Source organism: Suillus bovinus (assembly GCF_016758785.1).
Source record: "Suillus bovinus strain UH-Sbo-P2 chromosome Unknown EDB93scaffold_11, whole genome shotgun sequence".
Lineage (NCBI taxonomy): Eukaryota > Fungi > Basidiomycota > Agaricomycetes > Boletales > Suillaceae > Suillus > Suillus bovinus.
The window spans coordinates 459462-473735 of NW_024542067.1; the positions used below are offsets into that span (position 1 = coordinate 459462).

General features: G+C 46.8%; 3 protein-coding genes across 3 annotated transcripts; 2 read left to right on the forward strand and 1 right to left on the reverse strand.

Annotated features, from left to right (window-relative positions):
- Positions 1-114: 114 nt before the first annotated feature.
- On the forward strand, positions 115-2150 carry EDB93DRAFT_1101881 (uncharacterized protein; the record flags this gene model as incomplete). Its single annotated transcript, XM_041447148.1, has 9 exons — positions 115-117; positions 139-184; positions 224-354; positions 562-806; positions 855-983; positions 1033-1136; positions 1186-1406; positions 1503-2022; positions 2056-2150. The coding sequence occupies 9 exons, from the start codon at positions 115-117 to the stop codon at positions 2148-2150; spliced, it is 1494 nt and encodes a 497-aa protein (XP_041310464.1).
- Positions 2151-5115: 2965 nt separating this feature from the next.
- On the forward strand, positions 5116-8186 carry EDB93DRAFT_1264927 (uncharacterized protein; the record flags this gene model as incomplete). The annotated part of the gene is made up of 15 exons (XM_041454226.1): positions 5116-5180; positions 5230-5416; positions 5469-5625; positions 5675-5910; positions 5964-6206; positions 6257-6309; positions 6361-6607; positions 6656-6727; positions 6782-6898; positions 6950-6975; positions 7028-7550; positions 7599-7726; positions 7779-7958; positions 8016-8093; positions 8150-8186. The coding sequence occupies 15 exons, from the start codon at positions 5116-5118 to the stop codon at positions 8184-8186; spliced, it is 2349 nt and encodes a 782-aa protein (XP_041310465.1).
- Positions 8187-11880: 3694 nt separating this feature from the next.
- Positions 11881-13946, reverse strand: EDB93DRAFT_1130100 (uncharacterized protein; the record flags this gene model as incomplete). The annotated part of the gene is made up of 3 exons (XM_041448901.1): positions 13549-13946; positions 13396-13495; positions 11881-13341 (listed from the first exon to the last, which is right to left on the reverse strand). Exons 1-3 carry the CDS (start codon positions 13740-13742, stop codon positions 11881-11883), a joined length of 1755 nt encoding a protein of 584 aa, XP_041310466.1. The 5' UTR covers positions 13743-13946.
- Between the last annotated feature and the right edge of the window lie 328 nt (positions 13947-14274).

Genomic DNA, 14274 nt, shown 5'->3' on the forward strand with positions numbered 1-14274 from the left:
ACAGCAAGCAGAACAGATGTGCCAAGAGCCAGCTTTTAAGATTCGTTGACTTCTGTGGTTTGGTTCCCACCTTCCCACTGACTCTGGACCTATCATCCCTTCATCTACTTGATAATGGTGCGTCGTCGTGGGCCAAAGCCTTGGGCTACTGCAGAACAGCAAGAATTCCTGTTAAGCAGAATGGGTGAGTATTTTATTTGTCAAAAGACAAAAGTATACACAGAATTCTTTCTTGACACATGGACCATGTTTGAGGCACAATGGCCAGAGCGCATCAATGGTGTCCAGTTGGAAGGAGACCTCACACAGGCCCAGACAACAGTACTGTGTAATGCCCAGAGTCATCATAAAATAGTAAGTATCCAATGCATAAAATTTGGTTGCATCATACTAACCTGCGGGACCTTCTAGCTGATCAAAAGATAGTATGGATGGCAGACTAACATTGCACGTAACGCATGAGCAGGGGGATTAAAAGGAGCGCTTGACATGAGTGAAACTCTGAGTGGAGGAGAGGAGGTATCAGGACGAGCTCCACAAGAAGTAGAAATTTACTCACAGATTTTCTACAACAAGTGCATGAAGGGTGAAGTGGATGCAGCAATTGAGGCCAAGGGTATCACAACATGTGGCCAAAAGCTTGCAAAACGGAAGGTCCTCACTCGTGCTATATATGCTGTTGAAGATGGTAGCGTAAAAGCTGAGGTCAAAGCAAGGCACCAAGAAGCCTTTGCAATCTGGCAAAAAAAACATGAACTAGCTAAAGCCGGTTTTGTTCACAAAGTTGAGCAAGAGGAGAAGATTAGGTATGTCCTGATTCATAACGGATAACTTGTTCTCACCTATACATGCAGAGCCTTCAGCAAACTTGGAGTACATCTTGATCGCATCTTCTGCCACCTGTCCCATAAGACAGGTGGACTCAAGTTCACCTGTATCGCAGGAGGACAAGACCCAACTACGGGGGACATTGTAGTTCTTGAGTAAGTATTGATTTCCCACACGCTGAAATTAACTCACTGGATCACGCAGCTACCATCTCAGGGAGACAGGAATGGGAAATGAGTTTCCAGCCCAATATACTGAGTTTGGCAAAGTTTGGACTGCCTATGCAGATTTTGTTAAATTGGCAATTAGTAAGCATCTATCAAATATTACATGATGTTGCTTACCTTGTTCAATCAGCTCACGATGACAAGATGTTAGCTCTAGTACAGGATCCAAATACTGCTGCAGACGAGGTGGCCAATGAATCAGAGGAAATTTTTGGGGAGGGTAACGAAGAAGATCATGACAGTGAGGAAAAGGTAGCTGAGGAGGAAGGTGTCATGGATAACGAAGTGCTTGGAGCTTGGCACAATATTGAGCTGGGGCTGAATGGCGGCCTTTATCAGTTTAACCTCACAGTAAGTAATGCATTTATCATATGTTAAATTCTCATCATTAATGCATCACACATTGTAATGCATTTCTGGTAATGCATTACCTTCAAACTCATGTAGGAGGATGAAAGGTCTACCATCAAATCATCACCTATGGGCACTGGGACCACCATCAAATCATCACCTACAGGTGCTGGGACCACCACTAGTACGGTACCATTGATCATCCCTGACAATAGTATTCCCCTTGCTTTTGACCAGTTCAACTTATCTGACTTTGACACTTTCTTTGCAAGCCTACCACCGCTGGAGCCCTATGACCAATTCACTGGCCCATCTTGTCTTCAGGATCTTGACTTCAGCTTCATGCATGACTCCTCTGACTCATTTGATTATCAATCTTCCCCACCCATCACTCGTGAACTGACAGATCAGATTTTACCTGTGTTCTCATGTGATACAGCTATGCCTGGTAGTCCACCATTCTCTCATTCCAATCATTTACCGCCTACTACACCTTTCAGTGCGAGCACCTCTGGCATCAACATAATAGATCCCAATATACCTGACCCTCTTACTGGTGTGATGGCTGGTCTAGAAGGTCCATGTCAAACAACACGCCACTATGTTCCATCCACATGTGAGCATATTCTCAATGCAATCGGGTCGTCAGGTGCACACATGCACCCACCTGTCTCTATTGATAAAGAAAACAACAAGCGACGGAAGGCCAATAGCACTGGAGCAGGCCCACAATCCAGGAAGTAAGACCGTTGTTTCTATACATTCCCCTCATATAGTTACTTACAGGATTCTTATGACAGGAAACAGAAGCACGCTTGAATATATATTCATATTTGCTGGCACTCAACATCTACTATGTCACCTCATGTATAACTTGTTGTCTTTCTTGTCGCTTCATCGTAAACTCTCGTCCTTCTGGATTTTCACTTATCTTTTCTTGCAGTCTTGTATGTTTGTTTGCAAAGCCCCATGTTGTGTCGTGTGTGTCCTTGATGGGTGATGTTGCCCGCTGCATGTGGTTGTGTACCACCCCACTTTATTACTCCAAATACCATCTGTCATCCTTTGAATCCCTCGAGAATTTATATGCTTGGCTTTCATGAACTCTGGTTGAGCATCACAGCTGTTGTTCTCCATGCACTTTTGCTGTTTGCAGGTTATGTATTGTTGGATTGCAGCAAACATTGTCTCTTCATGTTTCATTTCAGGCTTCAGATGTACATCACAATAAATACAAATGAGGGGAGTAAGATGTTATTAAGAAGCTAGAGATGTAAATCGAACTTTCATGGGAGCGTAAGAAAAGGCTATATCTGCCAGTCTGGTCAATGAGGAAATACAATAAATGAATTATGCGCTGCGAGAGAAATAGACCAATGGTGTGCATCATGATAGACTCCGCCATGATATATAGCTTAACGAGTGAAGGGTTTCCAGGCACCAAGCGGTTGGGATTAGGGTATCAAGTCAGTAATCGAGAGAAATATAGTTGAAACTGGATAGACGAGCATGAAAACTGTGTTAGAAATTGAGAGGAATTGAGAACTTTGAAATGACCATTGAACCATGAATATGACCCATCCCGACTTGTCTTCTAGTAGGCATCCGACCATCTCAACCTGCAAGGCCAGGAGGTCTTGGCCAGGTACAATATCGCAGTGACCTGAATTGTGTACTCCTTCAAAGTCAAGATCGACTCGTGACAAACATATGTATGTAGGGGTATCTCTGTCATCATTATAGTCAGCAAGACTAAGAACAGGATAATTAATCACATACATTCAAGACCATAACTTGAAAGTGTACTTGTAGGATGCATTTAAGTCAGGGCAGTTTGGGATGCAGAAAATGACGTGACAGTGTAGCCCACTCAAATCACGAAATCTACGAGTTCTAGAATGAGCATCCTGCAGCAATAATAAGATGAACAAACTGACCTGCGGCTCTTCAGCACACCAAGTAGAGGTGCAGGTAGTAGCACGAACAAACATGTTGAAGGACCCAACACCATCCCATTATATAGCAAACCAGGAAGCAAAAATAAGGGTGACTAGATGGACTACAGAAATAGATTCTAAGATATAATGCATTAGGTCAAACTAATGCATTAACCACATCAAAAAATGTGCGAGAAAAATGCATTACATCATCCATCATTGTTAATGCATCACACCCGTCTGCTAACTATCCTATTTTATTGCATTAAAAGGACACAATAGCCTGGATATTGCACATGCAGTACAACAGCTATGTCGTCATTTAGATTGCTATGGTCCTGTTCATTGGGATGCAGCTAAATGTGTCGTTCATTATCTCAAAGGCACCCGGGATCTGAAACTAGTCCTTCAAGTTGGTGGTGATCACCCTGCGTGTCTCCTTGGCTTCACCGATAGCGACTTTGCAAACTGTCCTGACACATGTTGTTCTGTCAGCGGTTATTGCTTTACTCTTGGAAGCGGTTTGATCACTTGGAGCGCACGACAACAGAAAACAGTATCTTTGTCAACCTGCGAGGCTGAATATGTCGCTGCATCTGATGCAGCAAAGGAACTTGTATGGTTACACACGCTACTTCGCAAACTTAACTTTGCGCAAACCTCTGCTACCCCACTCTTGTGCGATAACACTGGAGGAATCACACTTTCCGAAGATGCTTCATACCACTCCAAGGTCAAGCATATCGATGTTGCAGTTCACTTGATTCGCGAGCGTGTCGCCAATGGTCAACTAAAACTGCACTATGTCAAATCCCTTAATAATTCTGCCGATATTTTCACAAAGTCCCTACCTCGTCAAGACTTCGAACATTTACGCGCCTGCCTGGGCCTCCAGTGAGGAATCGAGGAGGAGTGCTGTTCATCACGTCGAGGAGGAGTGTTGGTGCTACGACATGATGAACAACTGGCAGCGGAGTTAGACGGTTGGAATACAAACCAACCTATAATAGATTACCTCATGTTGTCTTCTCCCCTCAGTCCATTCCATCACGACTGAGGGCTAACATTGTGTCTAGTCTCTACAGAAGAAGTGCTCGAAAGGTCATAAACCGCACATATGAAGCTATATACTGCTGATGTAGCGAGTGGCGAGCCATAGTAGAGTGGTTATCTGCTTATATAACATCTGCTAACCCTTAGTGCTCACGTGCATCAACAGCGACAGCGGACAGCGGTCTACTCTGAACTCCCCTAGTGGTGGTCCCGACGCTATGCATTATGAGCATGTCTATGTAGTAACTGTAGTGATATACATTTCCACCAGGTTTGCATGTACGTACCCTTTCCGGCGCATTTCCATCGTGCAGCGCTGCAGTCACTGGTGCAGCTTACGTGCTAGTATGAGGTTCAAGAAGTTGTGTGGTCGATCGCCGCTGAACGTTCGCTCTACACCCAACGTTCATCCCATTATTTATCAGAGACGTGGCTTCACGTAGCCTCTTCTGCGTATCTCCTGCGGATCCTGGCGCTGAGACCGTTATCTCCGCGCGTCAATATTAATTGCACGTTCGTTGAGTGACTAGTGCTCGGCGTGCCTTGCGTAACTGAAGCCCTCGTGCGTACAATTTTTAAGCAAGACACCCTCATTGGTTCGTCTTCAGAGTTCCTTTCATTTCACCTTCTTGACAATCCCACATTCGTACTACATACTTCAGCACGCGTGCCATTAAAAAGGGAGAATAAGAAGATGGCTCAAATCTTTGGTGGCGATAATGGCCACGATATCTCGTCCTCTCCTGTTGATCGGTAGCGCCTTTGTAGTTTATCTTGAACGAAGGTCAGTGGTTGGCATGTATGTTCTAAGCATCGAGCTGATGATGTGCCAGATATGTCAGAGAAGCAATCACATACTGGACCGGATCTTCAACCATCGCCGCCTTCATCTTATTGGGTTGCTCGTCGATAGCATTTATCCTTGCCCTGGGCAGTACCCTTCGCCCACAGCTCAAGTTCATATGGCATTGTTTTATCCGCCCTCTTCACGCAAGCGACCAGCGAACAAGATTGGATAATGTGCGTAAAATCGTTTGACTACAAACCTCACAGTCACCCATCGTATCCGCAGTTTTACAAAGGCCAGGCTGATGTTTATGATGCTACACGAAGTGGTCTTCTACGAGGCCGGAATACCATGCTCAACCTTTCGGCTAGTCATATCCGGACTATGCACGCCAAAAACCCCAAGCAGAAGTTAATCTGGGTTGATATAGGCGGGGGAACAGGTACGCACCTACTTGCTGGCTTAATGATTCTCTTCTGAACGCCAACCAGGCCATAATATCGAGCTTATGGATAGGCACTTTCCGGTGTCCTCCTTCGATGCTATTTATCTCATCGATCTTTGTGAACCCCTCCTCCAGGTCGCCAGGGAGCGATTCGCCAAGCGAGGATGGACAAATATCACAGTGCTGTGTCAAGATGCAAGCGAGTTTGCTCTTCCAGAATGGGCGCAAAGTGACCCGAAAGGGAGCATAAGCTTTGTAACGCTCAGCTATTCCCTCTCAATGGTAAGTTTGAGTTCACCGGCTTCTGGAAGAGCGGACTAACAATTTAAATTTAGATACCCAACTTTTATACTCTTTTAGATCGTATCGACTACGTTCTTTCCCCAGAGAACGGTCTTTTATCTGTCGTCGACTTTTATACTTCTGGAAAGCAGCCGTCATTGCACGAGAAGGCAATTGGAGGCACGAGCAAGGAATGCGGTTGGCTTAGTAGGTGGTTTTGGCAGATTTGGTTTGACTTCGACCATGTGTCTTTGTCACCACATCGTCGAGACTATCTGGAATACAAGTTCGGCACGGTACGTTTACTGAAGAGTTTTACCGTCAATTACGTTAATTATGTATGCAGCTCAAGACTTACAATGGCAGAAATCGCTTCATTATCCCATTCATCGTCCGCATGTTAGTGTTATCGAATTCTTATCTGTGATTGTCATTACTAATATTTCATAGTCCCTACTACATCTGGCTTGGTCGCTCACGTTCATGTGATGTATCTCGTTTCTGCCATGCCTTTGAAGTCGAAGGGGGCAACATGCTTGGCAATTCTTCGCCGGCATCTTTTTCCACTATCAGGGATTCAGAAACTATTCCGCCACTTGAGATTGGGGAACCTGTTTTGAAGTCACAAGGTTCTCACGCAGATGCGCTTATCACTGTGGCACCGCCTTTGAGCTCCTTCCACTATCATCTGGGAAAAGTGAGTCAATGTCTTATCAAATTCACGATAAAACTGACCATGGACTAGCCTTGGAGGCTTCCGTACTATGAGCAAGCTATACACCAAGAATTCAGAACGTTCATATATTCTTTCACATGGGTTTGTTGTTTTCTCGTCATGTTGCCAGTCTCCAGACGCTGAACAACATGTCAGGAGGATCCTGAAGTAGATATGAAGTATCTCGATCTTGGTCCCGAAGACTCGATGCTGGTAATCACATCAGCAGGTGACAATGCTTTGCATTATGCCATAGCAGCGCAGCCCAAGAGAGTACGTGGATCGATTAGCATCATCGTCTGAGTGCTAATATCTATCTTGAAGATTCATTGTGTGGATATGAACCCTTGGTATGACCAGCTATCTTCCATCATGCGACTCGACTGACTTTTCGTCGTACAGCCAAGGTCATTTACTAGAATTGAAACTAGCAGCTGCGCAAGCCCTCGAGTACGAGGACTTCTTTTCCATGTTCGGTGATGGGTATCATCCCAAATTCCGTGCTCTCCTTGACTCCAAGATCGCTCCTTTTCTCTCTTCCATCGCCTATCAATTTTGGCACATCAACGACAATGCTTTCTTCAAAGCTTTCTACTTGAAAGGATACAGCGGCTGGGCACTGCGCCTCGCCAGAGTCATCTTTTCAATCGCTGGAGTATCGAAAGATGTAGAAGCTTTGTGCAATGCGAACAGTGTAGCTCAGCAGGAGCAGATCTGGCGCGAAAAGCTGAGACCCGTCCTCTTGAACCCCGTCGTCATTGCCTTGCTCAAGAGCCCGGTATTCTGCTGGAACGCACTGGGAGTGCCCCTCAACCAGCGCCGCATGGTCCTGGACGAAGGGTCCATGTATGAGTTTGTAAGAGATACCCTAAACCCTTTACCATCGACGTATTCCTTCAAGGATGGCGCATACTTCTACCCATTGGTAAGCTGAAGATCTTTGAGTTTTCTTGCGCTTACAGTATGTTATCAGACGCTTCTTGGGCACTACACACCATCTTCCTGCCCAGAATACCTGACGCGCTCAGGATTCCAGGCTCTCAAAGCTAATAACGGCAAAGCTACAGATGCGTTTAGACTGCATACCGATTCGATATACAAGTAAGCACTGTTAGCACTATGAAGCATAGCTGGGAATAATGAATCTCTTTAGCGTCCTACGGGGATTGACGTCTTGGTCTCTCACTCGAGCCGTTATTATGGATCACCTCGACTGGTTTTCACCAGGATCCAAGGACGTCGATGATGAGGTTGACCAGTTTTATCGTGTGCTCTCACCTGGTGGCTTCATTCTCTGGCGCTCTGCAGCCAGGAAACCATGGTACTGCGACGTGTGCGTTTTTTCGAGAATGCGCTGGGCCCTGTGAAGGCTGACGTAGTGCTGTATCAGATTTGAGCGCAAGGGTTTTACCATCACTGCTTTAGGAGTCAGGAAGGGGCCGGATGTTCCACTAGACCGTGTCAACATGTACGTTTGTTCATATCAGATTTCGGTGCGAAGAATTGCTGATCATGTTTGTGTAGGTACGCGTCATTCTGGCGAGCGGTGAAGACGACCTAGTGCTGTGAGTTGTCGTAGAAATGAATCCTTTTCGTCATGATACCAGTACGATATATCCAAATGTTTTTTCCTGCTTTATTGATGACATTCATGATCTTGGAGCGAACGATCGTTGTTTGATGTCAGCTTGCACTTCTTCAACCATGAATTATTGCCGTTTCATTGTACATGACTTGTGGGACATTATAAACACTCCTTTTGTGCGAAACGTGCAAAGGAACGATCACTTTGCCATAGCCCGATTGTCAGTCTTTGCTGATCCATCTTTGAGAATTGTCAGCGGTGCAGCACTAATGATCTTTTTTGACTAGTCGGGCTGCATAGCCAAGACAACTATGAGGTACTATCATAAGGCAATGACCCGCGATCGCACAAAGTGCGCTGGTGGAGAATTTCCAAACACACATTACATGAGCTCCCATTTGTACGATGTGTATCCTCTTCGAAGTAGCGCGCTAGGATAGAATATCGGTGGGTGTTTCCCAGAGTTCAGTATGTAGTGTACACCGTGATCAACGACACCACACTCAGATACTCAGATACTCCGAATCTCCGATCACCCATGCTATTCATTTTCCTCGCTTTGTCACGGTTTTTCTACATCGCCTCAAAACACCCATCTTAGAATCAAAACACGCTTTCAAAATCATTGCACCTCTCCGCTCTGAATAGCTTCAGCATGCTTTTCGCCGTCAACCACACGCTCTCCTCTTTTCTGAAGGCTGGAAAGCGAGATATATCAAACTTAGGCTTGTTCGCTCTTGCACCATTCTCGGAGCACGCATCAGATGCTCTATGAAACACTTTTACGGGCATTGAAGAATAGAAGTTCAGCTGGCCATTATTAGTCACTAGTATGCAAATCGCATCCAATTTTTTATGTCTCGCTGTCTGTGATCGCTGCCCTGTCCAAATTTTTCAACAGACCCTGCTTAGTGCTCGAAGGTCCTGATATCAAATCCACGAGTGGCGCGTCTCACTTGGTCCACCTCTGCCCCTTATTTGGCTTGTGTCTGCGGCATATTTGTATCTGCCTTCAAGTTTGGGTATGAGCCACACTTGGACTTTTGGCACAGGATTTCGTTGCACATGATATTACGGTCATTTCGTAAATCTTGTCCGACTTGCCTTTTAACTTTCCTCTCGACCTGGCTCATGCGACACACCCAGTTTCGTAGGCTATCCAAAAACGTCGAAGCTGCCTGCAATTATCGTGCCACCCATCACAAAGGATGCCCTGGTTCGGCGAGCTAACATCAGTAATACGGTGCCGATATCTGCCCACTGGCAGTGATCTCGAAGATATCCTTGAGTCATCCTGCGCTCCAATTCAAGCCTACTGCAGGTACTTTTTGACTGCCTCCATATACGCGAGGCTTTCAGGAACCTGCGATACATATGTTGATCAGAACCCTCTGAGTGTCATTTCTCGACCAGTACAGATATCCAGCATCGTCTCTGCACGGAGACGTCAAATTCCTTTACGATTCAGACATGGTCGACAAGGGTACCTCGGTGAGTGTGTTAAGGTCTGGATGTGCTAAATGCCACAATACTTCAGGTCTGAAGCTTCCTTCCCTCACTGACTCCCTGAAGGGTAGACTACCCTCTCAGTGGGTCATGGTCATTGGACGATGTTGCAGTCATGTGACAGGGTACTCCCACTAGGTATATATGCTTGGTAGTATTTTCTTGAACAGAACGAGAAGGTCGGTGCGGTTGGGGTAGCGGTAGCCCCCTGACGAGAACTTTCGCAGGTTCGAAACCGCTGCCATCCCCGCCAGCCTAGCGTTCCTCTTGTCCTAGGAGACATGTGACTAGAGCACGTGCTAAGAATGTGGTCTGCCTCGTGACGCTTTGCTGGACACTCTGGCTTGAGCTTCGCTTATCCAAGCCAGTCATTGATATCACACGGCCACTCTTCTACCTGGTTGTGTACATCGATATGAGTTCATGTCATAGTATCGGTGCGAATAACCTGATGGAAATGGCAGAAGTATCTTGAAGCCTTGCTCCTCAACAAGACACGTGGGAGCATGTCTGGAGCAACACCCATGCTATTGTGGGTGTCACTGTCCGATTCGTCGAGCGGTACTGAAGGAATTTTGCATTGGTATTACAATCAGTTCTGTGAACCACTGCCCACGCCTACCGCTCTGATATCCTCAATGAGCATATCCATCACGCGGTCTCGCGTCCTGGCTTTTCGCTAGCTCCTTGAAGACATTCAAGCCAACCGCATTTTCGAATACTAATTTATCCCCGGTCCGATGGACTGCGGGGAAAGGGGCAGCCAGACGAATGGTCCTTCCGCAGGGGGATTTTTGCAGGGCCGCAATAAAATATGCTTGAATAAACTGGCGGCGATGAGGACCTTTCTGTGCATACTCCATTCCAACGGTGTCTCCTAGGTAGTACGTCAGGGTTGGCACCCAGTATTTCATAGCAGTCCGTCACCATAAAATAAGTAATCAATTGGTCACCAAGGAGGTTGTACCACGATAACGGACCTACTGCGTAAAATGATTCCGCAGCTATCTCGCTGTACATTGTGATACATGACTTCTTTGCTAGTCTCCGGCAAGCGGACAAAGATACAAGGCAGATCTTCATTAAGCAGAACCCTTTGGCCCACAACAGGTAATTCAATTCAGTTCGTTCAATGACATATCGATATATATTTGGTTTCGTATAGTCACTGATCAGTGAATGTACGAGAAATTACGATAAATGATCAGAAATTAGCTTGATTTTCTATTATTACCAAAGGTTTTTCCCTGACTAGTGACTACTAGTCCCTCTCACCCAACTTTGTGAAGTAAATCCTTGGTACGGGCAGTGCTGGACACAATTGACCCTGCGAACCTTGGATAGGAAAAAACTTTCCCCAGCCCAAGCTAGACTCGTACTACAAATATTCCCTTGTCGTTCCTAGGCTACAATCGCTGTCAATGATCGCTGCGATGTCACGCACGAACGAGCTGGACTCTGTCCTCCTTGTCGAATAAGCAAACACCAATTGCAAATGGAAAAGGCTTTGGTGAGACCTGTCGATCAGATCTATGGGGAATCGGGATCACTGTGTGTCACAATAGGATTTTGATCCCGATCATACACGTGGCACCAAACTTTCAAAGTTCTGGACGACGAATTCCGCTGCACATGGAATAAGTAGCATACTCTGTATGTAGATATCTAATGTAAGTATACGCAGTACGAGTGTGAGATGGACCTGCAGAAGACTAAGGTTACAAGGGATATGCCAGCCTGCATAATAGTACAGACTTCCGGCTTTTGGGAAATGTAATATATCTGCTATGCTCTGCGCGGTGAGGGAACAACCAAGAAGAGACATACAGTATTATAAGCCAGACGCGAAGGAAAACAGAATGAGAACCGGCAAACGAACGAATCTGAGAAGCGATGGGCGTCGACCAGGGATATGTTGTAGGCCGGCAGAAGGAGAAACACAGAAGAGCAAAGTAAAAGCAAAGCGGGGAAGCGAAAGACGCGATATATCACAATAGTCGACCAATATGTTTAAGTTTTTACTTTTGCGCCGTGTGTCGAGATGGCGCAGTCGAGATCGCCCCAGAATGCGCCGAGAACCAAGAGGGATGTGACAAGGAGACCATCTACTCTACGTTCGAAAAAGCATCATCCTTTCGGACTACTGCATTTTGAATCCCAATCCTTAGTGTTGGGCGGCGACGATAGGGATAACCTCGGTTGATCCGGCATGATAGCCCATCTGCACTTGTGCATGTAGGACCTGCTGCTGCTGGCGCAAGTACTGCTGTTGTGCGGAGGAGTAAAGCATCTGCTGCTGATATTGTTGAGCATATGACGGTGTCGAGCAGCTCACTGGCGTCGAGTGTCCACTCGTCACTGGCGTTGAATGCCGTGAGCTTGTATTGCTACTCCGTCCATGAGCGTGCTGTAAACATTCATGTTGTCCACTAGCCAGGAGAGCCAAGCCAATTGCGCCGTGGTCACCTGAGTGCTGGTAGTGATACCGCAAACCGTTCATGTTCTTGTATCGGCGTTGACAATCACTGACACCACAGGCAAAGGGCCGAAGCCTGCGTTCTGCTTCTCGTTCGACTTCGCGCATCTCGCCCTCAGTGATACCCTGATCTTCCTGCCCAGCGGCCTCGCGGGCAGACCGCTTGCTAGCCAATAGTGCCTGTACTTGCTCGAGGTCCTTAGGCGGCGCAAAGTTACAGCTGCCGTGGGTCATGTGATATTTGAGCCCATTGGCTTGCTTGTAACTCTTGTTGCAATTAGGCTTAGGGCAGCGGAAGGGCTTCGATAACATCAATGATGATGCAGGGCGGGAGAGCGTGGTGCTGGCACGCTGATTGGGCTGCTGTGATGGAGAAGCTTTGGAAGAAGCAGGGGAATCTGGCGAACGAGGCGATACCGCGGAGGCCGCGGGGTAGCGGGAAGCGCTTGCTGGAGACGGAACACGAGAAGCTGAAGGGGTATTGACAGGAGTATTGCTCGTTGAGAATACTACCGCAGGAGGAAGGCAGCCGTAAGGACTACCCGGATCACTGACAGGTGTGACAGGTGCGTGAAGATCATCACTGGCAGGTGGAGAAGGAACGGTGCCAGGCATCGAGGATGAGTAGTCGGAGTAGCCCGCGTAACCATTGAACGCATCGGGGGCATTTGCCACATTTGGGAGACTGTTTCGAGACGGTGGGAATGCTGAGCCGTGAGCGGAGCGGGAAGGGAGCACGGTTGTGGTATCAAATGCGGAGACGGGAAGATGCGGAGATGCAGGTTTCGACTGACCAAAGTGGTTAAAGGAGTGACTAGGATGCGATGACAGTGGGGTGGTGAGGGGAGTGTCAGGGGGTGTTGGTGCATTTGACGAAGGCGAACTGCCCTGATCGACATCAAGTTCCATGTCATCCGGGTCGAAGCCACCTTGATTGTAAGATGGAGGGTGCTGATGATAGTCTGAGAAGTGATGATGGTCTGAGAAATAAGACGGAGTTGTGTTAGGAGTAGACTGAGGTAAAGGAGGGATAGTTGGGAGCTGAGGGTGACCAAACGGGTCAAGCACGACAACATGTATCTCCTCGAAATGCTGTAACAGAGCGTGTAGATCATCTAGTTGTAGACCACAACATGTGTAGTTGCGACACTGGAATAGTGGGACGATGAGAGGTTGACTTAGAATACGAAGGATACGACCCACCAATTCATCATCCCTGTCGAAGGTGCCGAGAGCGTTCATACTTGAACCACGGTCGCTGTCAATAGATGACGACAACTTGGCGCACTTGAATTCGTTAGGACTAGAGATATTATATTAAGACATTGACACGTGTAAGTGAAGGATTGAACTGACTCGAGGGGTCCGAGAAGTTGACCAGGGGAACACCCAGGATAGAACCGGCTTCCGAATGAGCCAGCACGCCATGATATCGGGGAGCCTAGAAAGTAAGGGATTGCACTGTTGTTACCAGTGAATGAACCAGATGTGAAGTGGAAATCAGGATGATTAGGAGACTGGAACGCGATAGGTTGTGATGTAGTGGTCATAGCTACGGAGGGGGTGAAGTATACCGATGTAGATTGCTAACCAGAGATTTATATGACTGGAGGGAGAGAGGATGCTATTGGAGTATCTAGCCTTAAGCCGATTCCATCCATTATGTAGTAAACCTGCCATGTTATGCTCAATTACATAAAAAGTCGAGAATCCCGGGATTTCGGCATTTATACACTGCCACCGGGCCCTTTTACCATTACCGGCGCGTATTGCCGCATTTAGCCCTGCCTCACGACCAAAGTTTATCCTGACCTACATGTACTGCCATGATTCAGTTACTTGTATCAAGGGGGTGTCAGGATAATTTGATCATGACATTACAATTGGCTCGTACTGCACTACGAGGAGGACTTGAGAAAACAGTCGTTTTATTTACTCGATTCGGTGCCGCGTCAAATTGGTTCTTCGAGTGCCTCATCCTCGAGTAACCAATAATGGTGCGACCTAATACCCACGAGTGCGGCGCAGACCACCAATGAGCTTCCTTAGCTTTTTATACGGCGATCAGCGTCTTCGAAGCTT